Source organism: Grampus griseus, assembly GCF_964374135.1.
Source record: "Grampus griseus genome assembly, chromosome: 7".
NCBI lineage: Eukaryota > Metazoa > Chordata > Mammalia > Artiodactyla > Delphinidae > Grampus > Grampus griseus.
In genome coordinates, this window is record NC_139001.1 from 80,251,376 (window position 1) to 80,278,745 (window position 27,370).

Genomic DNA, 27,370 nt, shown 5'->3' on the forward strand with positions numbered 1-27,370 from the left:
AAATTGTCGTGGTGATCCACATGGAGCTTTACAGAAAAGCCAGAACTTGAATCCAAGTCCCCCAGCATGTTGCAGTGTCTACAGATAAAGACAATGTTTACAGGGACAGCACACAAGGCTTCAATCCCTGAGCTGCAGATGAAAATTAAATATCTGGCAAACCCAGTATAAAACTAACATTGTGATATAAGGCCAGGAAAAGATATTCTAAGAGTCATTGAGTGCCTTGTATACTTTGACTGTGGAATCCAGTTTGGTTTTTTAAACCACAAAACATTCACTTTATTTCCCCAAGTACACTGAGACATTATTCCTTAGAATAGGTTTATTTACATGTACCCCAAATTTCTAAATCTCCAATCACTCTTTGTAAGCTGTTCGTATGTCCTAAAGATCTTTAATAAAATCACAGGAAAATCCAACTCTGTTTAAATTAGAGTTCATTTTCCCTAGATCTTTACATTGCAAATTTAGAGAATGTTCTTGTAATAATTCTTTTGGCTGCTAACGATGTCATTTTCAAATTGTACAGTAGTGACATCTACTGTTCATAGTGTATATTGCACTCCTCCCCAGGACAGTTTTTATCTTTTACTTAGGGTCCTCGAACTCTAGTGTTCATAAAAATTCCCTGAAAGGTTTCTTAAAATGCAGCTTCCTTAGCCCGTTACATATTCTTTTTTTTTTTGGCTGTGTTGGGTCTTCGTTTCTGTGCGAGCGCTTTCTCCAGTTGCGGCGAGCAGGGGCCACTCTTCATTGCGGTGCGCAGGCCTCTCAGTGTCGTGGCCTCTCTTTTTGCGGAGCACAGGCTCCAGACATGCAGGCTCAGTAGTTGTGGCTCACGGGCCCAGTTGCTCCGTGGCATGTGGGATCTTCCCAGACCAGGCCTCGAACCCGTGTCTCCTGCATTGGCAGGCAGATTCTCAACCACTGCACCACCAGGGAAGCACCCCTTACATATTCTGATTCTATATATATGGGGCGATTTGCATTATGCAAGGCCGAATGCTACCATCTCTCTTCCACTTCCTAGTCAATCTCATTCAAGAGAATTTAATTGTACATATGAATCACTATGGATTTTTTTAAAATACAGATTCTGGGGCAGTAGTTTTGGATTGGAGCCAGAGATTTTGCATTTTTAACATGCTCCCAGGTAGCTTTATACCCTCCTTTCAAGTCTAAGTATTTCCACTTCTTTATGGAGCCAGATCACCACAGCCTGAATCCTAAGTTTACCAAATATGACTTATAGATGCTTCTCACTCAGTGGTTAATCAGTTTTTGCTTAAATCTCCTCATCCTTGTTCTCTGCTCTGTCTACATGCTTTGAGTTCTAAAATACAGGCATAATCATGGGCTTCCCTGGTGGCACACTGGTTGAGAATCTGCCTGCCAATGCAGGAGACACGGGTTACAAGCCCTGGTCTGGGAAGATCCCACATGCCGCGGAGCAATTAGGTCCATGAGCCGTGGCTGCTGAGCCTGCGCATCTGGAGCCTGTGCTCTGCAACAAGAGAGGCCACGATAGTGAGAGGCCCGTGCACTGCGATGAAGAGTGGCCCCCGCTTGCCACAACTAGAGAAAGCCCTCGCACAGAAACGAAGACCCAGCACAGCCAAAAATAAATATAAATAAAATTTTTTTTAAAAAAAAGAAGGGCCCCTTGGACTAAGCAATGAAATGTCCCCTACACCCTTACCCCTTAAAATAAAATTTAAAAAATAAATAAATAAAATAAAATACATGCATAATCACCTCAAGGTAAAGTAGCTCAAAACAAAGCAGGCCAACATCCTGAGGGGAGTCCCACCTAAACCCATGCCTGTTCCTTTCTAGACCAAACAATGTCCCAGTACCAAAGAGATAGGAAGGTCGTGGCAGTATTATCACCTCTGATAAGCCTTGTGCATATATAAGGGAACCAAAGCTCCTTACCACATTACCACTTCCCTATGAGAATGGAGTTCAGAGGAGTTCAGTGATGATGACAATAATGCAGCTGATGAGGAGGAAGGCGATATCAGCTAACATTTACTGCATACTTGCCGAGTGCCACGCACTGCGTTAAATTCTTTACATGGATTACCTTCATATATCTGTGAGGGAGGCAATATCATTGTCTTCATCGTAACAACAAGGAGAAAGACAGAAAGAAGAGCAGATAGGCAACTGCTATATCTAATATCACAATTACAGTCCCGTGACACACTGTATGAATCACATTCAAACTAAAAACCAAAATATTAAATCACAGGCTCCTCCTCCTCCATTATGTCCTAGAGACAAATAACATTCACTCTGTAACATTTCTCTGTAACATCCACATATTGCTACCTAGCAATGGATGGCTAGAACATACAAGGGGTTTCCAGGAAAATCTTGAGTTTTTAGAAAAGGCCAAAACATATACCTGCCTTAATGTATCAAACACTAAAGAGCTATCACAGCACTGATGCAGGCAACTTAAAAAGATGTGTTCTCAATGGCTGAGTTCTGTGACCAAGTCAAAGAATAAAAACCAAGTGTTCACACATCTTTTCTTTTCTCCATACCCTTTTTACTCATAACATTATCCCTTTTTACATGCTATTTTCTTACAACCAGGTAATAGTTCCATGCAACCTTTTTTTAAAAAAAATAACACAGAATATTGTCTCCAAACTTCTAATATGCTTTAGATATGCTTGGTTGAGCAGAAAATATTCCTTCTTGTCTCTTTTGCTTTTATAATCCTACTCTCTTTACAGAAAGAGCTAGCTGCAATACAATAGTCTTTCCAAGTTGAGCATTCAGTGATGACTATATATTCCTCGGTTTGCTTAAATATGCATCCTTTGTTATTGAGAATCGATGTTTTCCAGAATAAAAAGGAAACCATGTGTTTATCAGAGAGTATTAATGCAGGCAGCTGTGAGAGTGAGATGAGAATGAAAGTCCCAAGGATTACATATTGGCCTCTGAATAATCTCAAAATCTGGTACTTTGATCAATCTTTATAGTTCTGTGAAGGCACTGCTTTGTCTATGAAGAATAAGAACAACGCAAGAGAGAGTGAAAGGAAGAAGGCGAATAGATAAGGGAAAATTTAACAACAGTTGAGAGGCACATACTCACCTCTCACTCTTCTTCTCCTTTGTTTTATTGTCATGGAAGGAACAGAGATTTTGGAGCCAGACAAATCCAAGTCTGAATCTCACATTCATCACTGTATGTAGTTGTACAGCATCAAGGAGTTTACTCAGCCTCTCTGAGTCACAGTTTCTTCGTTTATGCCATAGAGACACTACTGCTCCCCCAGCCCGGTTGTTGGGTGGATAAGTGCTATTGAAGGATGGAGCCTGGAAACAGAAGAAAAAGCAGCTGTTACTAATGGTACCTGGTTATTAATGGTCACCACTTCTTCATCTGTTCAACCTTCAATAAATACTATTGATCACCTCGCTGTGGCGGGAATACAGTGAAGTCCCAGGAATACAGTGAAAAAACAGGTGAAATCTCTTCCCTTAAGAGGCTGTGTTTCATCCTTCGAATCCACAGTTATCAAAATTTCATCCTCCCACCCCCACTCCACCGAAACTCCTCTGGCAAAGTCACCATTGCCCTAGTTATCAAATACAATGGATTGGTTTTGGTCCTCAATAACACCTTTTTGTAGCATCCAGTAAAACTGAGCAGTTATCTTCTTCATGCCTAGAATACTCTCTCCTGATTTCCTTTTACCCTCTGACTGAAATTTGTCAGTCTCCATTGCTAGTTTTTTCTTCTTCTTTTATCCCTTTAATTAATATTGCCTACTCTTCTGACTTTTGCTCTTTTTCTTTTATACTCTACACTAGTAGTTCTTGATCTTTTCAGAGTCATGAACTCCTTTAAGAATCTGAAGAAGCTATGTGCACTCTCCCTAGGGAGGGAAGAATGGATCTGCTTACAAATACACAAAAATTTGCATACATTTTCAGGAGTCTCACAGACCTTCCTCCCTAAAAGCCCATTGTTGAGTTCCAGGTTAAGGGGTTCCTATGGCCTTAACTGTTACTCATATGTCAATGACCTCAAATCTCTGTCTCCAGCATAAATCACTTTCCTGAGCAACAGGCCTGCTTTCAAATGCCCCTCAGGCATCTTAAAATTCAAACATCCCAAATCAAATTCATTATCTTTCCCCTAAAACCTGTTTTACTCCTAGGAGACAACACCTATGGGAAAGAAAACACTATTCTTAAACCTAACAGACATAGATTTAAATCCAGCCCTGGAAGCTTCATAAATATACATAAGCTATGTGCTTTAATTTCTTCATATTAACATGAGGATAATAATACATCCAGTTTCTGGATTGTTATGAGAATTAAAATAAATAATGGGAAAATCCCTATACAGGTGCCATCACATAGCATACATTCCACAAATTAATATTACTGGATTCCAAATCTCAGAAAAAGCAACTCCATTCACCAAGTATTCTAAGTCGAAAATTTAGGAGTTATCTTCAACTCGTCCTTTTCCTCATCTGCAACCAATGGATAGCTATGCAGTATCAATTCCTCAACTCCCCCCCGCCCTTAATTCAGGCTCGCATGTTCTTTCTCATGGACACAGCAATAGTCCCCTAACCACTTGATCCAGTGGTTCCAATTCCACATCCTTCCAACCTATCCTCTATACTGAAACCCAAGAATCTTCCCAAGACACAAATCTGATAATGCCATGACTGCTTAAATCTGCCCAGTTGCTTCTCGTTGCTTCCAGGGTTACATCCACCTTAGTACTGCACTGCAGGCTGACTATGATTTGGCCCCTACTTCCAACTGAATCCCTTGACTATTTGGGGATCTCCCCAACTGCCCATAGCGTTTTGGATTCTGTATCTCTGTCCCAACTGCTTCCTTTGACTGAAATGCCCTCACCCCTGTAATGCCTTTTCTTGGCATTCAGGCAAACAACTACTCATCTTTCAAAACACTGATCAAGCATCACCTCCGCTATGAAGTTACTCCTGACAGCCTCCTGCCATTCTGCCTATCACTGACTCCTCTTATCTCCTACCTCTACCTGACAGATGACTTTCTATCCTGGCAAAGATGTATAACATATGGCTCCCAGGCTCAAAAAGCTTAGGATCATCATTCAACCAGTAATCTTGTTATATAACCTAGACAAGTAAGCCGCTTTGAAGGAGAAATTATGAGTCATGAAGAAATAACAAATTGTAAGTAACTTCAACACTCAGAAGCCTCTGTGACTCCCAAGCCATGAGCTGTGCGTGCGCACGTGTGGTGCTATATGTGTTAGCTACATACCAACTGATTTAATCTTCACAAACTATGAGTTGGCCACTATTATTATTCCCGTTTTATTATTTTTTAACATCTTTATTGGAGTATAATCGCTTTACAATGCTGTGTTAGCATCTGCTGTATAACAAAGTGAATCAGCTATATGTATACATATGTCCCCATATCTCCTCCCTCTTGAGTCTCCCTCCCACCCTCCCTATCCCACCCCTCTAGCTGGTCACAAAGCACCGAGCTGATCTCCATGTGCTATACGGCTCCTTCCCACTAGCTATCTATTTTACATTTGGTAGTGTATATATGTCAATGCTACTCTTTCACTTCGTCCCTGCTTCCCCTTCCCCCTCCCCGTGTCCTCAAGTCCATTCTCTATGTCTGTCTTTATTCCTGTCCTGCTCCTAGGTTCATCAGAACCATTTTTTTTTTAGATTCCAAATATATGTGTTAGCATACGGTATTTGTTTTTCTCTTTCTGACTTACTTCACTCTGTATGACAGACTCTAGGTCCATCCACCTCACTACAAACAACTCTATTTCGTTTCTTTTTATGGCTGAGTAATATTCCTTTGTATACATGTGCCACATCTTCTTTATCCATTTATTCCCATTTTAGAAGTGAGGAAACTAAAGAGACTAACTTGCCCAACATGACCCAACTAAATATATCAGTATGAATAAAGTATGGACTTCAGTTAATTGTCTTTAAACGTAACTGACAAATAAAAATTATATACTCTTTACTTTTTTTTTTTTTTTTTTGCTTTACGCGGGCCTCTCACTGTTGCGGCCTCTCCCGTTGCGGAGCACAGGCTCCGGACGCGCAGGCTCAGCGGCCATGGCTCACGGACCCAGCCGCTCCGCGGCATGTGGGATCTTCCCGGACCGGGGCACGAACCCATGTTCCCTGCATCGGCAGGCAGGCTCTCAACCACTGCGCCACCAGGGAAGCCCTATATACTCTTTATAAATAAGGGGATATATATTTATTGCTCCTATTTTAAAGGCCTGGTACATAAAGAAAAACGTTAAGTGCCCTATTCTCAAAAACAGTGATTTCTTGAAAAATAAAAAAAACCACACACAATGAACAGAAAACTTTACCTCTTGGAGGCAATAAGAAAGTCTTAGGGAGAGAGGAGGTTTTCAAATACCTCAGTTCAGTGAGTTAATGCACGAAATTAAACGGCTGCCTAAACCCAGCTCCAGAGCTCAAGCCTCCAGGCTCCCAGGTCATCCGCGCGTCACTTTATCTCCGCCCACGTCGCGGCGGGGGACTATCCAATGGAAGGGCGGCTCTACGTGGGCCTCCTGTGCGCGTGCGCATCATCGGCTCGACGATCCTTCCCATCGATGTGCTCAGAAGCAACTCCTTCAGTCTGGGCACTGCCAGCTTCGGCGCTACCCGCTCTGCCGTCGCGCCGCCATTTTGAAGACGGGAAGAGTCCGGGTCTCCAACACCTGGAGGCGGCGGCGTAGACTGGTACGTATGGTTTCCGCCCGCGTTAGCCCCTCCAAATTCGCCCATCTTCGGGCTGCAGCTCTCGGTGTTTCCTCTATTCCCACAGGGTCCCTATCGCTGTCGCCAGTCGTCCCGGCATTCTGTCTTTAGGATCCTTTTCGCTTGCTCATCCTTCATTTCTGCTGGCACCTTTGCTTCTGTCGTCGGGCAACCCTGACCGGTGTTAAAATACCTACTTCGAGCCTCAGGACTCCATCCCGGTGGAGCTCCTCATTGGCCACCCCGATCTAGTCGGAGTCGAGTCCCATTCGCGGACTCGAGCCGGGCGTGCTGAGAGCCTCACGCCCTCCTGTGGGCAGCGAGCTGTGCCCTGTGGGGGCGGGGGGCGAATTTTGGGGTTCGGGGAGAGCTTGGACTTTGGTCCTGTCTCGGTGGAGGGACACACAGTAGGCTGGTGGTGGACGTTACCCCAGTGATCTGTTGTTAGAGCTTAATCCGTCACCGGCCTGTTTGTTTTGTCCTTTCCCAGGAATAACTTTACAAAAGGGAAGATATTTTTCGCCTGCCCTTCCCGCCAGAAATGGCCAATGTGAGTAAATTAGCCTCTTAAGAAGCAGTATAGTAATAAAATAGTTTGGGAACTCGTTAGGAAGGACGGGTTTAATGATAATGGCATTGATGGCATAATGTTTCTCGTAATTAGTGTACCGGAAATGGCAAGGGAAGCAAGGGGTGTGAATTAGGTTGATATGCTTTGCGGGTAGTTTGAACGCAACATATTTCTCAATACACGTCTATTTATTTCTATAAATTCGTTTTTAGAAATAAATTCAGTGCCAGCACCCTTTCAGTAGTTTTAAAAGACATTATTTCAGTAAATATTTAGAATTATTTTTAAGCCGTTTTCTGTTTCTTTGGTTAGGTAAACTGAAGGTTTTGTAGCAGTTTCAGTATAAGAAGTCACCTTCCAAATACTACAAAATGGGCGCAAGAGATATTATTCTCACAGGCCATAGAGATTTATTCACTGTAACAGTACAGCGATTACTCAGACGCATCCTGCCATAGGGAACACAAGACATATTTTAAAACAATTACAATAAGAGTAGAAACTAATTTTAAAACCTACACAAAGGTACAGCGCAGATTCAGAGCTTTGTGGAGAGGGAAAAGTAGGGGTTTGTGTTCACTTAATCAGAGAAGCATTTGAGGTTTGAAAGATGGGTGGGATTAGGTAATCTGAGGTTTGGTTGGGCAGAGCAGGAGGTATATTCAAAGACACCCCCCCTTTTAAAAATCAGGAAGTCAGTTCTGTCTTCCTGAATGTAAAATGTGTGAAAGAGATAAGTGAGAAGGTTGGATTGTGGATTTGGAATCATGTAATAGAGAGTCTTGAATGCCAAACCCAGTAATTTGGACTTTATTCTTTAAATTTTGGTGATTTAATTAGAGCTGTGTGTTAGGAAGACTAATATGGCAACAGTTAGCCAGGAGAGTATTCCTGTAGTCAAATATGATATATTAAGTAATAGCCTAATGGTAAGACTATAAGGCCAAGTCGTAAAAGTAGACCACTGGTGTATCCCGTGTGTTAAGGTGAATTTATACCTAGCCATAATCATAGGAAGGGAATGTTGTAAAAGGAGCATGTGCTACTCTCAAAGGAAAGATACCAGTTAGAGTAGTATGCTAATATTTGACCTGGCTTTATTTTGATTTGAATGAATAAATTAATCCAGTAGGTATTTTGAAGGATACTTTTATTGTTAGAAGTTTACATAAAACAATATTCAAATATATGTTTAAAAATTTGTGTTCGTTTATGTGCATTTTAAGTGCTGAATGGATGTTACTAATGAAACATGAAGATAGATATGTATGTCTTCAACAATTTAGTTTGCATACATAGCATGGGTCAGGTATGTCTATGCTTCAGAGGCTGAACAGGTCAATTAAGAAGCCTTGGTGGGGACTTGTACAAACTGAAATACTCATTTCTGATATAAAGGGAGCAGCCTTTCCTTAGCTACAGTGATGTGTTGCCAACTAATGTCATTTGGGAATGTGAATCCAGCACTGCCAGATCTTTGGAGTTTGTAAGAACAGCTGAAAGTCTGGATCTTTTGTGTGAAATATCACAATTGCTCAATGTTGATATACAATTCAAATTTCTTGTACCACTGAGAATTACCATTTTTGTCTCTGAGCAGGTTGGGTGCACACCCAAGGGAAGATGCTTAAATTTTCAGGTGGGCAGAATGCTCTGGAGACAGGTCTTGCATTTTGAAGACATATAAAGGAGGTTCTGTCTATCCAGATCTTGTAGAAAGAGTTGGAATTTGTCAGGCCTAGGAGGAGAGGGAAAAGGACGTTTTAGCAGAAGAAATCTTGTGGCAGAATAAAGAAGGCAGAGAAATATGGGAAGACTTGGGTAGATATTTTTATGTGACTAAAGAGTGGAGTAAGAGAAGGAGGGATAAAATGAGTAAGAAATTATGTCAGAGAAGTAGAACGACCAGTTAGGATGTATTCTTGTACTTAGGATGAGAAAGTCAGAAGGAACACAGGGCTGGATTTCAGAATACTATGTGAAAGGGAAAAAGAGTGATTCTACAGTATCTAGACTATTTCAACATCCTGGTAACTATTTTTCATACCAGCTCTCTAATCCCACTCCATTCTCTACACTGCCCTTAGTGGTACATTCCTTAAAACATCCTTTATTTTTATCAGTTTACTCTTTTCCTCCCTGCCTACAGGTTAAAATTCTGATTTATTATCTTGATATAACAGGCCCTTTCCTGTCTGTGTCAAGTATAAAGCCTTTTAAAGTTGCCCACAAGTTAACTTTCAAGCTTGTTTTTTACTGCACTACCTTATATCCACCTTCAGTGAACTTGTCACTCTTCTGAGTACATCCTTTATGACTCCATCCCTTTGTTCCTGATAGTCACTCATTGAAATGCCCTTTCCCCAGCAAATTTCTATTTCTTCACAACTAAGTATATCCTCCATTAAACTTTTTGCCTATGTCCTCAAGGGTCTCTTAATTATTCAGATCTTTTGATAGCATTTCACAGATGATATAGTATTTGTTCTTACATGTTTTCCACTAATCTAAGAGTCAGCGATTTCTTTTTTTAATATAAAGAGCCAGATAGCAAATATTTTAGGCTTTGTAGGCCGTAGAGTCTCTGTGAAGCTACTTAACTCTGCCATTATGACATGAAAGCAGCCACAGACCATACATAAATGGGTATGGCAATAAAACTTTATTCACCAAAACAGACAGAAGGCTATATTCAGCTATAGTTTGCCAACCCCTGCATTAGATTATTCTGACTTAAGTATTTTGATGAAAGTTTATACGTGAAAGATGTTTACACATTCATCCATTGTAACTGACCTCAGAGTCTAGGGAATGAACATAAGAGCAGAAAATGTATCACAAAGTTGTGTGCTAAAACGGAGGAAAGTGGACATTGCCATTAAAGAAAGAGGAAAGATGGTATGGTAGATAATTAGTACAATTTACAGCAGTAAAAGAAGAGAAGAGTTAGAAAGTAAATAGGTTTTGTTTCTAGGAGAGGTTTTGAAAGTTCTTTATTTTGAGAACAGAATCTTATCAGTTGTGTTACCTTTTTAGTGTCATCACTAAATAGGGCAACTTTTAGAGGTTCCCATTCTTTCTGTATGGCACTCTTAATTCTGGCCTTGGGAAAGCCATATATTTTTACCCAAAGTAACTTATTACTTGTTTTTTAAATATTTGTATTTACTTCTAAAATTATAAATGTACATGATGCTTATCCTACGGTAGCTGCTCAATAATAGTAGAATAAACATTGGTTTTAAGAGATATATTGCAATGTGAGGATTTGCCAGAGATTGTCTGTGTTAGTATAGCATTTATATCCAGAATAATTTTGATTTTTGTGTCCTTCTTAGGTGCTCTGTAACAGAGCCAGACTGGTTTCCTATCTCCCAGGATTTTGCTCTTTAGTTAAAAGGGTTGTCAATCCCAGAGCCTTTTCAACTGCAGGATCTTCAGGTTCTGATGAGTCTCATGTGGCCACTGCACCTCCAGATATCTGTATGTAAAAGTTATTATTGCTTTACTTATAATTGTTTCATAACCTTCTGAGTTGTGTTTCCTGTAATACAGTAAGTCCCCTACATACAAACCTTCAAGTTGTGAACTTTCAGAGATGTGAACACGAGTTCGCGTGACCAGTCACGCAAGTTAGTTCACGTGTCTGGTGTACATTGTCACGTGTGTGCATTCTCTACAAGTGGTTGTGCTTTTGTGTACTTTATGGTACTGTATAGAGTACAGTAGTACAGTATCTTTATTTCAAGCCCAGGATGTCCGGAAGCAAGCGTAAAAGCAGCGTATAGCTGGTATTGCTAAGAAGCGCCAAGCAATAACAATGGAAACAAAAGTGAAAATAATTGAGAGAGTGGAATGAGGCGAAAAGAAGGTAGACGTTGCTCATTCTTATAACATGCATCGTTCAACCATCAGCATGATTCTAAAGAACAAGGACAAGGTCATGGAACACATGAAGTCTGCTGTGCCGATGATGTTGACAATAATATCGAAGAAGCGTGGAAAAGTGATGAAGGAGTTGGAGAAACTTCTTAGTATGTGGGTGCAGGGTCAGCATCAGCGTCAAGTCCCACTCAGCTTAATGCTGATTCAAGAGAAAGCTAAAAGCCTTTATGAAGACTTGAAACACGGCAAAGAATCAGAGGGCACATCTTTTAATGCCAACCATGGCTGGTTTCATCGGTTCAAGGCTAGAGCCAACCTTCACAATGTAAAAGTAAGTGTCAAGGCAGCAAGTGCAGATATGGTAGCTGACCGGGAATTTCCTGAAATGCTTCGAGAAATTATTGATGAAGGTGCGTATTCACCTGAGCAGGTTTTTGATGTGGATGAGACAGGACTGTACTGGAAGAGGATGCCAGAGGAAAAGTTACATCAGTAAGGGGGAAAAGTTGATGCCAGGCTGTAAAGCAGCAAAGGATAGGCTACCTCTGTTGTTTGGTGGCAATGCTTCTTTCCAGCGATATGAAGCTGAAGGCTCTCTTAGTTTATCACTCAGGGAACCCAGGAGCCCTTAAAAACATAGCCAAGGGCTCTCTTCCTGTTGTGTGGGAGAGTAACCCCAAAACCTGGGTCACACAGGCCATTTTCCAGGACTGGTCTTTCCACCACTTTATCCCAGAGGTAGAGAAGTATTGCTTGGAGAAGGACATCCCATTCTACATTCTTTTGCTGCTCAGCAGTGCTCTGGGCCACCCCCCATTCATGGACGACTTTCATCCCAACATCAAAGTAGTGCATCTGCCACCGAATACTACATCTCTCATCCAACCTATGAACCAGGGAGTTATAGCAACTTTCAAGAAATATTATTTACGTCACAGTTTTCATCAGGCAGTAAAGGCAAGTGACGAATCAGGAACAACCTTGTGACAATTTGGAAGGACTGTAACATCCACGAGGCCATAAAAAACATTGACTTTGCTTGGCATGAGGTTACGGCCGTACCCATGAATGGGGTTTGGAAGAACCTTTGCCTGCAGTTTGTTCACAATTTTCGTGGATTTGAAAGGTGGATGAGGAGTCCAAAGAGGTCTTCAGCAACTTAGTGACCCTCAGCGAGAAGCTGGAGCTAGATCTGCAAGAGGACAACTTCATTGAAATCCTTGCTGTGCACCATGAGGAGCTTACTAATGAAGACCTGATGGAGTTGGAGGGCAAGAGAGGACGAAAAGAGACAAGAGGAAGAAGAAGTAACTGAAGAACCGAAGAGATTCATGATGCAAGGGGTTTTTCTTTATTTGAGGAGGCACTGTTAGTTTTTGAGGCACAGGACCAAAATGTAGAACAGTACACAGAGGTTGCAGCAGCCATTCAGAATGCAATCCACTGCTACCATGTCATCTGTGATGAGAAAAAAAGACCTACTACCCAGACATCACTGGATTGTTTTTTCAAGAGGGTAGATAGAATTGAGTCCAGCAAGGAAGCAGAGCCTGTGCCATCCACGTCAGGCATCAGTGAAATTGCAGTTTGCCCTCCATCTCCTTGCTGATGATCCTTCCGCTCTGTCATCTCCCACCTCCTCTCCCTCCTCCAGTCAGTAACTCTTCTTGCTTGTTCACCCAATGCCAGCCCTGTACACCAGCTGTTGTACTGGACTACTGTACTTTTCAAGGTACTCTACTGTAAGATTTAAAGGTCTTTATTTTTTGTGTTTGTTTTCTATGTATTACTTGTGTGAAAAGTATTATAAACCTATTACAGTACAGTACTGTATGCTAGCCGATTATGTTAGTTGAGTACCTAGGCTAACTTTATTGGACTTATGAACACACTCTCGGAATGGAACTCATGCGTGTGTAGGGGACTTACTGTATTTCTTCTTGAGGTTTTACTGATTTTCTAAAGTTGAGTTTATCCCACTGAAAATAAAATCAGAGCTCTTGCCTAAATATTTATACCAGAAAGTTACAATATTTTTTAAAAGAAGATTGAATATTGGTTTCTAAAACTTATTTTCTTGAACTTTAGTGTTTTTCTAATGATCTTTGAGCACACAGTCCTCCCTGAAACAAATCTTCTTTTGATCCTATTAAACTATGTTACTACTTCTTGATTCTTTGCTGAATTTCTTAAATGTAGCTGTCACTTTGAGTGTTTATTAAATCAAAGTCTGCTTTTTCTTATCCATCTTGTGCACCACTATCAATCATTCTAAAATACTTTAAATCATGTCACTTCCTTCATAAGCCTCGATTATCTCCCACTGCTTTCAGTAGCAGTTCCTAAACTATTCCCAAGCTATGAATCATTGTTCAAGGATGAAAAAAAAATTTTTTAAGCTCTGTGATTAGTTAACTTGGAGAAATGCTTTATACCATAGTCCTATCGTAGAGGTTTATAATACACACTAAAATATTCAGGGAGCGCTCTTAGAAACTTTACCTGATGTATTCTAAAGGAATTGCCCATGGAATCCTTTTTCATGCAACACATTACTTACAGTGTAATATAAGTTCACTTGGGCATGCAAAGCCTCCCCTGGTTTTCTTGGTCCAGTTTTCTAACTCCATCTCTGATTACTCCTCAATTTTCATAATCTGAAGGCTAAATATACATCTATCATAAATGAAAGATTTGTCACTCAGAATATGTAAAGGGTTTGCATTGTGAATATACAGCCAACCCTCCTTATCCATGGGTTCTTCATCCTCACATTCAACCAACCAAGGATTAAAAATATTTGAGGAAAAAAATTCCAGAAAGTTCCAAAAAGCAAAACTTTAATTTGCCACACACCATATCATTTACATTGTTTTTGATATTATAGGTAATCTAGAGATGATTTAAAGTATACAGGAGGATGTGATGTACGAAGGTTACAGTATATGTGCGTGCAGTTGACTCTTGGACAACATGGTTTTGAGCTGCTCAGGTCCACTTTATACGCAGATTTTTTTCAAAACTAAATAAGTACGGTACAATTCTCGGTTCATTGAATCTGAGGATGTGGAACCGACTATACAGAGAACTGCCTATAAATTATACTCAGATTTTTGACTGCATGCAGGGTTTGAACAGCTAACCCCTCAGTTGTTCAAAGGTCAGTAGAGATATGCCCTTTTATATAAGGGACTTGAGCATATGCAGATTTTGGTATCTGTGGGGGTCCAGGGAGCAGTCCCCTGTGAATAACTAGGGACAACTATATAAAGAATTTTTGTAGATCAATAGGAGAAAGAAAACCCAGTAGAAAACCAAACAAATTTCAAAAATGGATTTGAACAGGCTATTTCTGTAGGAGAAAACCTAAATGACTGGTAAACATTTGAAAATATGCTCAAATTCACTGTTAATATGGGATATTTATTTAAAGAAACAGATCTGAATAATCTGTAGAACCCATGTTCTTCAAAATAGCTGGTAAGTTTAAGTTTGTGAACTGACTCCAGTCAATCATTAGTGGCTGTCGAGAGCCTTGTTACTCAGTGTGATCTGCAGACCAGCATAGCATAGCATGGCATAGCATCAGCATCATCTGGGACTGTTTAGAAACGAAGAATTTTTAGCCCCACTGCAGACCTAGTAAATCAGAATCTGCATTTTGAGAAGATCTTAGATGATTCTTAAATAATTAAAAGTTTGAGACATACTGGGCTAGAGTGTTTAGGTTGAGAATCATGTGACAGTGTCTGTGTTCAGCAGGGAAATGTTCTGCAGTTGATGGGTGATGTCTGTCATAGGTATGGAAGAGCGATATGGGGGCAGCCATATTGACATGGTCGTTTTTAGTCACTCAGTTCTGGCAGAGTTTATAAATTTTTTTTAATAAATTTTTTATAAGTTTTATAAATTTATAAATATTTTTATTGCCAGCTAAAGTCTGCAGCAGTTGTCCCTTCCTTTCTCTAAACAAAATTCCTACTCTGAGTATTTCTTCATTTGATTTTCTAATTTATTCTTTTCTGGATCTTTTTGAATTTTTCACATGTCAGGATTTTTTTAAGTTTTACAGGAATAAAAATGTGGTCTATTCTTCTGTAAGTATTAAATCCATATTAACTCATGTAGCTGGTAAACAGGGCATTATGTCACATTGGTTCGTACAAGATTTTTTTCCAGTCCATTAATGTTTTGTGCCACCAGGTAACAGCAGTTGAATGCCCCTCCCCAAGGGTAGCCACCATTAAGTCTGATGTCTTTCCTTACAGATGTTTTTTTTACTGTATTTAAAAACACAAATATAAGGATGAAAAATAAATGTCATATATGCTGTTCTTTGACTTAGCTTTTTCTTTTAATGTAATATGTACTGGACTTCGTTCACTATCAGTAAAGATTTACCATATTCTTTTTAATGACTGTCAAGAATTACATAGTGTGGGAGTTCCCTGGTAATCCTAGTGGTTAGGATTCCGGGCTTTCACTGCCATGGCCCAGGTTCAGTCCCTTGTCAGAGAACTGAGATCCCACAAGCCGCACAGCATGGCCAAAAAAAAAAAAGAATTACATTTACAGTACTTTATTGAATTCTTTCCCTAGTAATGGAATTACCTATGAGCTGACAGCTGGTTGCTTTGATTAGTCTTTTGGAATAACATGAAACAAACTAATTTATATTTACACAGGAAAGCAAACTTCAAACAACTATTGGTTAGCTAAAAAAAAATACCTAATTGGAAGAAGAACATTCTTTCAGTCTACCAATGTACTTAACTAGTAAGGAGAAAATGATTCATTTTGTCGTTCCTCTTTAGGCTCTCGAACAGTTTGGCCCGATGAAACTATGGGACCGTTTGGACCTCAGGATCAGAGATTCCAGCTTCCTGGGAACATAGGTTTTGATTGTCACCTCAATGGGACCACATCACAGAAGAAAAGCCAGGTTCATAAAACTTTACCTGATGTTCTAGCAGAACCTTTATCGAGCGAAAGACATGAGTTTGTTATGGCACAATATGTGAATGAATTTCAGGTAAGTTGTTAAGGTCATTCTGTTTTTCTAATTATTAATGCTGTATTAATTTCTGATAACTGAACATATTACTTTCATTGAAAAAGTAAAAAAAAAATCTATTTAAGTCCAGTATAAACAGAAACAACATATATAGCTTTTAAAAGCTTGGCATTGTCCTGTACATAGCGTTTGCTATATAATTTTTTTCACCTAACTACATTGCAGTCTCTTTTAGGTAATTAAATAATTCTTCAAAAATATATTTTTTTACTAAATGTTTATTTCAAATATAAATAACTTAATTCTATAACTGGAAATTTATATTCCCTGTTTTTCACTTTTATTAATGGTAATTGTAATTTATATATGGACCAAATTCCGACTAGTTTTATATTCCTCTAGCCATTTAAAAAGAAAATTTTGAGATCTCTGAAACTCTGGATACAGTAGACTGAAGAGGAGGATTTTTAAATAGCTTTTGTAAAAACAATTCCTGAGGGGTTTTTTTAATGAGTTTTTTAAACTGGTATCGCATATGAATTTTTAAATGCATTTTAAAACTAGTATTGCTCATTGCTCACTCAAATGGAAAGTTACATGCATTTCAGAGTTTCTTTCAAACCCCGATCCTTACCATTTTTCATATTTCTATATAGCTTCAGGTTGAGATTTTGATCAAAGCCATATTATTAAAAGCAGCAACCCCTCAAATTATGGGTGATATCAGATAACCTAACACTGGGACACAGTTGACCTCCCCTGACTTTTTATCTCAGATATTCCTTCACAGTCTTTTTGACTCCTCCTCTGTCTACCAGTTACATGATATTTCCCAAATGTCTCTGATCTTCATTTTCTCATTTGACTTGCTCCCCGGTCACTTAAGTCCTTGGCTTTCTCCACAGGCTGTGTATTCATATTTCCTAGCTTCTTATTTCTGTTTCTGACATTTCTGGTTCTATATTACTATCTGCCTGCCAAACATCTTTATCTGGATGTCTCAGAAGTCCCAAGATTTTACACGTCTAGTACTGAATTAGTCCTTTTTCTCTCAAAACTTGTCCTTATTCCCATGTTGTCAGTAGTATAAGTGACTTAGTCATCCTCCCACTGTCCCAAAAATAAAAATTATAGTGCCAACCTTGACTCCTCTTTTCATCATACCCCTGTAAATAGTGACAGAATTACATTGCTTCTATCTCTGAAAGTAGCTCTTAAATAATTTGTGTACCTTCAATTCTCACTAATACTGCCAAAGTTCAGTGCCTCCTTATCTTACCTCAATTTTTATAGGCATTATAGTATGATGGACTGTGGAGATAGGATAAATCTGTATTCAGAGATTAACTCAGCCATTTACTTAATTTTGTGACCTTGAGAAAGTTACTTCACCTTTCTGAGCCTCTGTTTCTTTATATGTAAAATGAGGATAATAATAATCCCTGGCCTACAAAGTTGCTATGAGGATTAAATGTGAAAATGTATGTAAAATACTTATTACACTAAGTGATCAGTAATTGTTGGCTGTTACTGGTCTGTCACCTGCTCTTCCTCGTTGCCATACATCCTCTACAGTAATACTGTCATTAGCTTTTTATATCGCATGTTGATATTCCTCATTGCTTTTTCAAAATTTCATAATGTGGCATAAATGGCTTTCCACAATTTTGATCCCTTATCTTTCTCACCTTACTTCCCACTACTTCCTACTCCTTCTGTTCTCCAATCACAGCATATTTTCATTTTTTTAAAATTACACCATTCCCTTTGACTATTGTATGCCTTTGCACGTTATTATCTCTTGCTGGACTGTTTTTTTCCTCCTGAATTCTTAACCTATAGTCTGTCTATTCTTTATCTGTCAGACACACATGTTAATTAATATGTAACTCAAACGTGATTTCAACCTTTTCCTGATTTCTGCCAGCAAAGCAAGTTTCTTCCCCATCTATACCTCCAGAAGACTTCCGTTATAACTATATAGCATTTCTGATATGGATTGCATTTATTTGTTCATGCATTTTTCTTCTACTAACTCTTATATACCTAAGAGTGAAGACTGGATTTTTTACCATTGTAGTGCCTGTTCCTGTTTATAATGTCTAGTGTATAATAGGCACCCTGTAAATTTCTGTTGAATAAAAGCCTCTAAGCACTTCCTGTTGGAGAAGCTGTATGTTTAATCATGTTGCTTTGTAAGTTAGTGTTCTTATCCTCATTTTACAGATTATACAACAAAAGGAAGGATAATTAGATATAACAGAATATCAGAAGAGGTAACATTGTAAGACACGATCATGGCGCATTTTAGTTAGTTTTTTAGCCAACGTCTATTCATATTAAGTCTTAGAATATCAGGGTATTTATATGTTCCTTTTTTTAATTCAACATTTTTTTTTAATTTTCAAATATTACATTCATCATAGAGAAAAGTTTGAGTATGTAAGAAAACACTGCCTATTACCCCATCACCAGCTAGGTTAGGATTACTGAAAAAACTTTCTAGGGAAAACAGGTTTATAACAGGCAAGATATTTTATTTGAACTCCAGATTTTGTTTACTTATATTTCTTATTCCGCCTTAGGGTAATGATGTACCTGTTGAGCAAGAAATTAACAGTGCGGAAACTTACTTTGAAAGTGCCAAAGTAGAGTGTGCAATCCAAACATGTCCGGAATTGCTGCGAAGAGGTATGTTGTGCTTTATTCATATTTACACTAGTGTGTGTTAGATAATGTCACTAATTTTTTAATGTGTTGAATAATGTACTCCATTGGAATCGTAATGCTTTATAACTTAGTATTTTAATATGTCTAGCTGGAAATGATGATTGCCTGGCCAAGATAAGGCTTTCAAGTGTCCCCTGACATCTGACCTCATGCTGCCATTAGATAGGAATAGTAGAATTTTTAATAACTTTTTTCCTAAATCTTTTCCTAAAGTCATCCCACTCCTGGGTGATTATTACAGCCATAATTTCCATGAGCTAATACATTAGTACTACTGAGAAAAATCTTAATAATAAACTTTTTTTTAAATTACAAGACCAAGAACATGTAACCCAACTTACTCTTCAGAATTGTTGGCAATATATTTTCGTTCATCCAAAAAGAGCAGAAGTAAACCAAAACTAAATGCATTTCATCCTTTTCAAAACTAATATGCATTTATAAACCTAACTTGGTACCATAATAATTTAACTTAATCATCATTTTTCTAAAGTATTTTATGAACTGTTTCTTTTTTTAAAAAATTTATTTTTTTCTGGAGTTTTATTCTTATTTCACTTACAGATTTTGAATCACTGTTTCCAGAAGTAGCCACCAACAAACTAATGATTCTGACTGTAACACAGAAAACTAAGAATGATATGACTGTTTGGAGTGAGGAGGTAGAAACTGAAAGAGAAATGCTCTTAGAAAAGGTAATTCTTTCAGCTGCTGACAATTTAATTTTATGATCTTATTTAAATACCAATGAACCAGTGTTTTAAAATGATGGCTATTTTTTCTAGCCTTTACTAATTCTCTGCTAATGTATTCCAGTACTAAAAAACTTACATGTTTTCTGAGAATAAAAATACCACAATTTTTTTTTTTAGTGTCTTTGAAAAACTTAGATTCTGTCCAGTACTTCCTCAGTTTTTTTTAAATTTATGTTTTAGGAAATTTGGGAATATAGTAAACAACAAAAATGTAAAATTAACTCTTCATACCCATCTCTCTCTCCTTCTCTCTGATCCTCTCTCCCCCTCCATGTCTCTTTCTCTCTCTCTCTCTCTCAAGCATGTCAAGTAAAAAGTGAAAATACCTCAGCCTTCTTAAAGGGGTAAACAATAACAGTGTACAGTACAATAATAATATAATGTATATACCCACATTTTTTTCCCATCCTTTGCTTTTAACTTAGAAGATATGTTTTGACACCTTTCCATAACATTACACATAGATTTTATTTCATTCTTTGTAAAAATCTGTGTAATATTACATTGCATGGGCAAACCGTAAATTTTTTAAATTATTTAAAAAAATTTTTAGTCATTTATAAGTTGAAAATCAAACTTAGGCTATTACAGGCAGTGAATATATTTGTACATATATTTTTTGTACATACTTACATATTCCTAAATAGGGAAATCGGAGGGTATATTCATTTTAAGTTTTGAAAGATACTGCCAATTTGCCCGCCAAAAAGACTGTCCTAGTATATATGCTCTCACCTTTACCCTGGATATTAGCATTACTTTTCATTTTTACCAACCTGAGAAATGAGAAGTAGTAACTTAAAGTCTTATATTTAAAAATTATATAATTATTTATCTAAGAGCTTGATGTTCAGTTATATCAATTTCTTTCTCTACAAGATAGAAAGGAATATTCCTTTGCCTGTATGACATGTTGGGATTAGCTCACTTGGACACCTTAGCTAACTATAGTTGAAAAAATTCTCTTTAGTAATTTACATACAGGATAATATTTGGAATTATTTTATATTTTCTTTAAGGTTGGATGTATGGTTCTCTTCATTTATAAAAATATTATTTACATACTCAATAGAGTATTTTATGGTAATGACTTCATACTTAAATGTCCCACATATAACTTTACTAATAAATTCCATGTGGTAATTAATAATCATGAGCAAGTTATATATGCTAGCTAACAAAGAAATTACAGAGAGGCATAAGGCATTCTCTCTGATCTTTAAAAGATCTGAATTTGGAGAAGTGAAATTTAAATACATAATAACTCAATAAACATTTTCTATTTATATATTGACAATGATTAGTAAATGTATACTACCATTTAGACACTAGAGAGTTTGCTCTGATATGTGCATTGTATTAGTAAGTCCTACTTTTTGAACCATTCAAGATTCTGAGCCTCATTTGATACTGACTCCCGTATAGATGTAAGTCAGCAACAAAGACCCAATGCAGCCAAAAAATAAAATAAATTAAAAAAAAAAATTTCCAGCCTTTGAAATGGCAACACGCTTTATCATGTGCATTTTAAACTTTATAATGACTAAAGCTATTTTATTTTTTTATGAAAAAACATTTTTTATTTTAGACATGTTAGTGGTTATTTTAGAACCACACATAGCTTACTGTCCAAGTAGATATTATATGTTGTGGTTTACTTTATTTCAGTTTTTTACCAGCAGATGTCAGTGTTTGCTATTGATGAGCAGAAATCTTTTTTTTTTTAATTAATTAATTTATTTTTGGCTACGTTGGGTCCCCGTTGCTGCACACGGGCTTTCCCTAGTTGTGGCGAGCGGGGGCTACTCTTTGTTGCGGTGCGCAGGCTTCTCATTGCGGTGGCTTCTCTTGTTGCAGAGCACGGGCTCTAGGTGTGCTGGCTTCAGTAGTTGTAGCTCGCGGGCTCCCAGTGCAGGCTCAGTAGTTGTGACACACAGGCTTAGTTGGTCCACATGTGGGATCTTCCCAGACCAGGGATCGAACCCATGTTCCCTGTACTAGCAGACGGATTCTTAACCACTGCGCTGCCAGGCAAGTCCCAAGCAGAAATCTTTAAGAAAAATACTTAAACTGGTTCTTTTTGTGATCATTTGGGATTCTTTTAGTTAACCTTTGCAAACATTTAAATGCATCGTTTTGTTCACCTTGTAGTTTTTGTGTATGGTACATCTTTTATTAAATTGATACATAATTCTAATGACTTTCCTAAACCATACTCAGTTTTCCTATTTTTAAGAATTATGAGAATTAATGAAATACAGCAGTAAGTGTAAATATTAAGTATGAAAATAACCTATAGAGTACAGTATTATCTAAATGTTTTTCGTTAGTTTACAAGAAAGTACAGGCATGCCTTGGAAGTATTGCAGGTTAGGTTCCACGCCACCATAATAAAGCAAATATCGCAATAAAGTGAGTCACACAGATTTTTTGGTTTCCCAGTGCATATAAAAGTTATGTTTATACTGTACTGTAGTCTAAGTGTGCAAAAGCATTATGTCTAAAAAAAAGTACATACCGTAATTTAAAAATACTTTATTGCTAAAAAATGCTAACCATCATCTGAACCTTCAGTGAGTCATAGTAGTAAAACATCAGTAAAGATCACAGACTACAGATCATCATAACAAATATAATAATAGATGAAAAAGTTTGAAATATTGAGAGAATTACCGAAATGCCAAACAGACACGTGACGTGAGCAAATGCTATTGGAAAAATGTTGCCAATAGGCTTTCTGGACACAGGGTTGCCACAAACCTTCAATTTGTAAAAAACTTACCTGTGAAGTGCAATAAAGTGAAGCCCCAAAAAAATGAGATATGCCTGTATTTGGAGAAAATAGGTTAAAGTTGTATATCTCTATAGCAGGGATCAGCAAACTTTTTCTGTAAAGAGCCAGATGGTAAATTTTTAGGTTTTGTAGGTGATAGGTTCTCAACTACTCAATTCTACCATGTATTGTTAAAGCAACCACAGACCATATATAAATGAACAGGCATGGCTACATTCCGGCAAAACTGTATTTACACAAACAGGCAGGCAGCCAGCCAGGTTTGGCCCTCGGGCTATCAAGGCTTGGACTTCTGAGCATCTCAGGTTAGTGCCAGAGATGCTCAGTGAGGTCTCATCACTCTAGGTGGACCAGAAATTCACGTTACCCTGTAGTGCGTGACCCCTGATATCACCATTCAGCTCTCAGCCCCGCAGCTGGCACTCTCTGCTGGACCTTGAGGAATCTCACCTTGTATCTGCGCAGCTCAACCCTTGGCTACTGAACCAGGGTAAATTGCTCCGCGGACCACATGGGAAGCCCATTTGTGCATCTCCCTCTGCTCCATTACCCTACACCAGAAATTCCAGATGCTTCAACAGTTCAGAACTCTTGCTTTCTACCCCCTCAGCTCAGTGACACTATCACTTTGCTTGGGCTCCACTTCTTTGCCCTGCAACAAGAGAGTGTCCCCAGACAGAAGCCTGGAGCATATATGGGGATCACCTTATTTGTTTCCCTTCTCCGCTGCTGTTTTGTCTGCCTATTGTTCAGTGTCTAAAAACAGTTGCCTCATATATTTTGGTCAGTTTTATATTTTTCAGCAAGTGGCAAGTTTGATAACTGTTACTTTGTTATAGCTGTGAGTGAAACTGTGCCCTTGTCTTTAAACACTTATGGTCTGTCTTTTTTTTTTTTTTTAACATTCTAATCTGATTCTAATATTTGCTTCTAGTCTTTTTCACTGCTTAGACTTCTGATAAAGCTAATAAAGACATTGTAGGAATTAGGATGGTAAGACCAAGATTTTAATACATGCACGTGGTCTGTAATGTTTATACATAATACAAAAGATAGAGAGGTGTATAGTGAAAAGGAAGTATGTGGTCCAGCCCTGTACCCAATCTATCCATTTATCTTATTATTTTTATGTGCCTTTTCAGAAATATTTCATGACTATGTGAGTGGGTAGATGTGTTTTTGAAGGACACACAAACAAATACATGTTTTTAACCAACTTTCATTCAAATTAATGAATGGTCCATATCTTTTCATTATGAATATTTTGTTTTCCCTTTCTTACCTTATTTCTAATACCTCTGTAATGATACAAAATAGCAACTGTAGGTTATAATCCATGACAAATTTGGGAGTTAATAGCACAGAAGTGATTAGAAATAGTTCCTAAAATAGGAAATAATTTAGAAGAAAAAAATATACAATTTAGACTTTTTAAAAGAAATGAAAATATTATATGAACCATTAATCTTTTGGACTGGTGAAAATAATCTTAGGACTTTACAGTCTTAATTTATCATTAGTTTTAATTGTTTATTAATCTTATTGTATTCTCTATCTGAAGCAAAAAATATTTATCTTAAAAATTTATTGAGAAATAAAACACTCTGTGCTGCTGCTTTGAGCATATTATTTGTGCCTTTTTCTATGCAGTTCATCAGCGGTGCTAAAGAAATTTGCTACGCCCTTCGAGCTGAAGGCTATTGGGCTGACTTTATTGACCCATCATCTGGTTTGGCAGTGAGTAATTAAATACATTTTGAAAGCCACATTATATAATTTGAAGTAGGAATTATTTTTATTATAAAATTGTTTATAATTATAACCTTGGTAAAAGTAGACCATTTAAGACTTTGAAAACCTCACAATTTTATGCAAAGAGGTATAAAAATAGGTACCAAGAGTCTGTTGAATTCACAATAGGTACCAAGAGTCTGTTGAATTCACAACTTTGAGGGACCTCTGGCACTCATAGTTAAGCTTCTCCATCACTTTAAATTTTTTTCATTAAAAATAATTTTAAAATTTATTTTCCATCCTCATTAATAGATATTGTTTGAATTACATTGAATTAGTGTGTTTACTGTTCATTAGTTAAAACTTAGTATCCAATAGTTTCATTAAGGAAGAAACACACACTTATTTTTAGAATTAAGAATATGGATGGTAAAGAAATATTTAGAAAAGTAACTTTTTGGAAATTAACATTTGTAAAGCTATACTTTAAAGAAAATAACTGAACCACTATTGTGGTCATATTTTAAATTCTGTGTATATCTTTTAACTACAAATAGTAATTTTTTCAATCTTAAAATAGGAACATATACTGTTTCTTTTCAAAGTGAAGATTTAGTGAGTACTAGAAATGAAAAACTTACTCTGATAGTTTTCTTATCTTAAAAATTACAAAAGTGAACCATAGATGATTGCCTAATTCTTATTTCACCTCTAAAGGTCATATAATATTATGCATTTGGTTCTAGGTAATATGCAGTCTGCTAGATCATTCATTTCTCATTTCCAGAATGCACAGGTATTGAGGGGAGAGGAGGTATTAGGACAGTTAGGTGTTCCATGTGACCTTTTTATTTCTTATTTGATTTTTTAAATATTCAGAGTATTTATATAGATACGTGTTCGTATTTGCATAAAAATTATTACTTCATTATCTTTCTAGCTAATGAAAATATGACTTGTTTTATTTCCTCCAGTTTTTTGGACCATATACAAACAACACTCTTTTTGAGACAGATGAACGCTATCGACATTTAGGATTCTCTGTTGATGATCTTGGTTGCTGTAAAGTGATTCGCCACAGTCTCTGGGGTACCCATGTGGTTGTAGGAAGTATCTTCACTAATGCAACACCAGAGAGCCATATTATGAAGAAATTAAGTGGAAACTAGCAGTAATGTCAACTTATTTGCTCTGCTATTTGTAACATTTGGGATGATCTATACACTGTCAAAGGCTTCAGTTTTCAAAATTTAATTCCTTGTAGGTATTTATTTCAACATTTATGAATTTACAATATTGGCAAGCGGTTTGTGATTTTTAAATTTCAAATGTTCATTCATAATATCATGAAATACATCTTGAGCACATCCACATTGTATAGAATGTGATAACTAACATGTAACCAGGGTATGATCTCATATTGTTATTTCTCCCCTTAATTGGAAAAACCTCAGTTTTAATTATTTTTCTCCAAAAATAAATCATACATTTGGTTATGACATGTGTTTTTTCATTGCAGTATTTTTAAAATATAATTCTTAAAGATTCCTAAGAAACTACAATATTAATCTTCTTAAAGTTTGTTTTTTCGTTTTTGGTTTTTTTTTTAATAAATGCAGTTGAGAAATCTGGATTCAGTGTAGATTTAACTTTTTTTTAATTTTCTTTTTACTATATTACTTGTTAGATGTCCTGGTGCCATCTGAGTATTACTTTGAAATAATGTATGTACAGGAAAAGAAGAATAAGGATAATACTAAAACTTTACATATAAAAGAATATGAATCTCAACTTTATACATAGTGAAAAATAATTCTTAACTCCTGGGTTGAGACAGATAAATGTAGTTTATTCTCAGACAAAACTATGCTTCAGCTGCTAAGTCATATTTCTCCAAATTTAGCAATAGATGGAAACTGCAGTAGTTTACAGAAATGTCTCATGTGGGACAGAGTTGTTTTTACAGCATTTTAAACTTAAACTCATCTTTGATTTGTCTTTTGTCATTAGGAATATAGATAAATCTCAGGAGAACAAGTAACTTCTACCAAATGAATTAATTGAAATGGATTTTTCTGTATTTTTAAAATTAACTGCCTGTTTTTCAAATGATCACATGGAGATGACCAGCTTTTTAATTTAGTTTACAACTTCATTTAATACTGTTTGTTTAACATGTATCGATAGTTTGATAATGAGTGTTGCTTATGATTCAAAGAATAAGAGCTACAGTGTTTTCATTCATTATGAAAAAGATGAAGTCTTGACTTCCAAAACATTTTTTTTTTTTTTGGTGGTACGCGGGGCTCTCACTGTTGTGGCCTCTCCCGTTGCGGAGCACAGGCTCCAGACGCGCAGGCTCAGCAGCCATGGCTCACGGGCCCAGCCACTCCACGGCATGTGGGATCTTTCCGGACCGGGGCACGAACCCGTGTCCCCTGCATCGGCAGGCGGACTCTCAACCACTGTGCCACCAGGGAAGCCCCCAAAACATTTTGAAAAAAATTGTTTTGGAGTATATATGCTCGATAAATTTTCATCTATGTAAGGAGCACCCAGATCAAGACAGAACATTACTGGTACCTCAGAGGCTCATCCGACTCCCTTTCAGGCACTTCCTCCCCTTACTTGCCCCTCCCACAAACAACCACTATCCTGAATTCCTACAGTATAAGTTGGTTTTGTGTGTTTTGATGCTTTACATATATGAAATCATATATACTAGGTTCACTCTGGCTTCTTTCACTCAGCAATGTGAGATTCACCCTTACTGTGCATAATTATAGATCACCTGTTTGCATAGCATTTGCCTTCTCAGTGAATTGGGACAATTTTGCCCCTCAGAGGAAATGTAGCAATGTGGAGATATTTTTTGATTGTTACAACTTGGGGTGGGAGAGTGCTATAGGCATCTAGTAGTTACAGGCCAGAGATGCTACTAAACATCCTACAATGCAAAGGACAGTTCCCACAAAAAAAGAATTATGTGGTCCACTCGTTTCTTGTATGCATATTGCTTATTCAGGCCTTTCCTACTTTGCACCATTCTTTGAGCCACGTTCCTTGAAATTTCACCATTTGCTTTAACAAT

At 37.4% G+C, this 27,370-nt stretch overlaps 1 protein-coding gene across 2 annotated transcripts; it reads left to right on the forward strand.

Moving 5' to 3' along the window:
• Positions 1-6,684: 6,684 nt before the first annotated feature.
• MMADHC (metabolism of cobalamin associated D) lies at positions 6,685-25,775 on the forward strand. 2 transcript variants are annotated; one of them, XM_082657713.1, is made up of 8 exons: positions 6,689-6,778; positions 7,287-7,346; positions 10,706-10,850; positions 16,067-16,284; positions 18,852-18,957; positions 19,561-19,691; positions 24,196-24,282; positions 25,254-25,775. In XM_082657713.1, exons 2-8 carry the CDS (start codon positions 7,338-7,340, stop codon positions 25,446-25,448), a joined length of 891 nt encoding a protein of 296 aa, XP_082513839.1. In that variant the 5' UTR covers positions 6,689-6,778; positions 7,287-7,337; the 3' UTR covers positions 25,449-25,775. The 2 variants fall into 2 exon arrangements, with proteins under 2 accessions (XP_082513840.1, XP_082513839.1); XM_082657714.1 differs by lacking the exons at positions 7,287-7,346; positions 10,706-10,850 and having other exon boundaries at positions 6,685-6,778.
• The last annotated feature ends 1,595 nt before the right edge of the window (positions 25,776-27,370 follow it).

Coding starts and splice junctions, on each gene's coding strand:
- MMADHC (XM_082657713.1), top strand. Junction 19,692..24,195: donor GAGAAATGCTCTTAGAAAAG/GTAATTCTTTCA, acceptor TTTTCTATGCAG/TTCATCAGCGGTGCTAAAGA. Junction 24,283..25,253: donor ACCCATCATCTGGTTTGGCA/GTGAGTAATTAA, acceptor TATTTCCTCCAG/TTTTTTGGACCATATACAAA.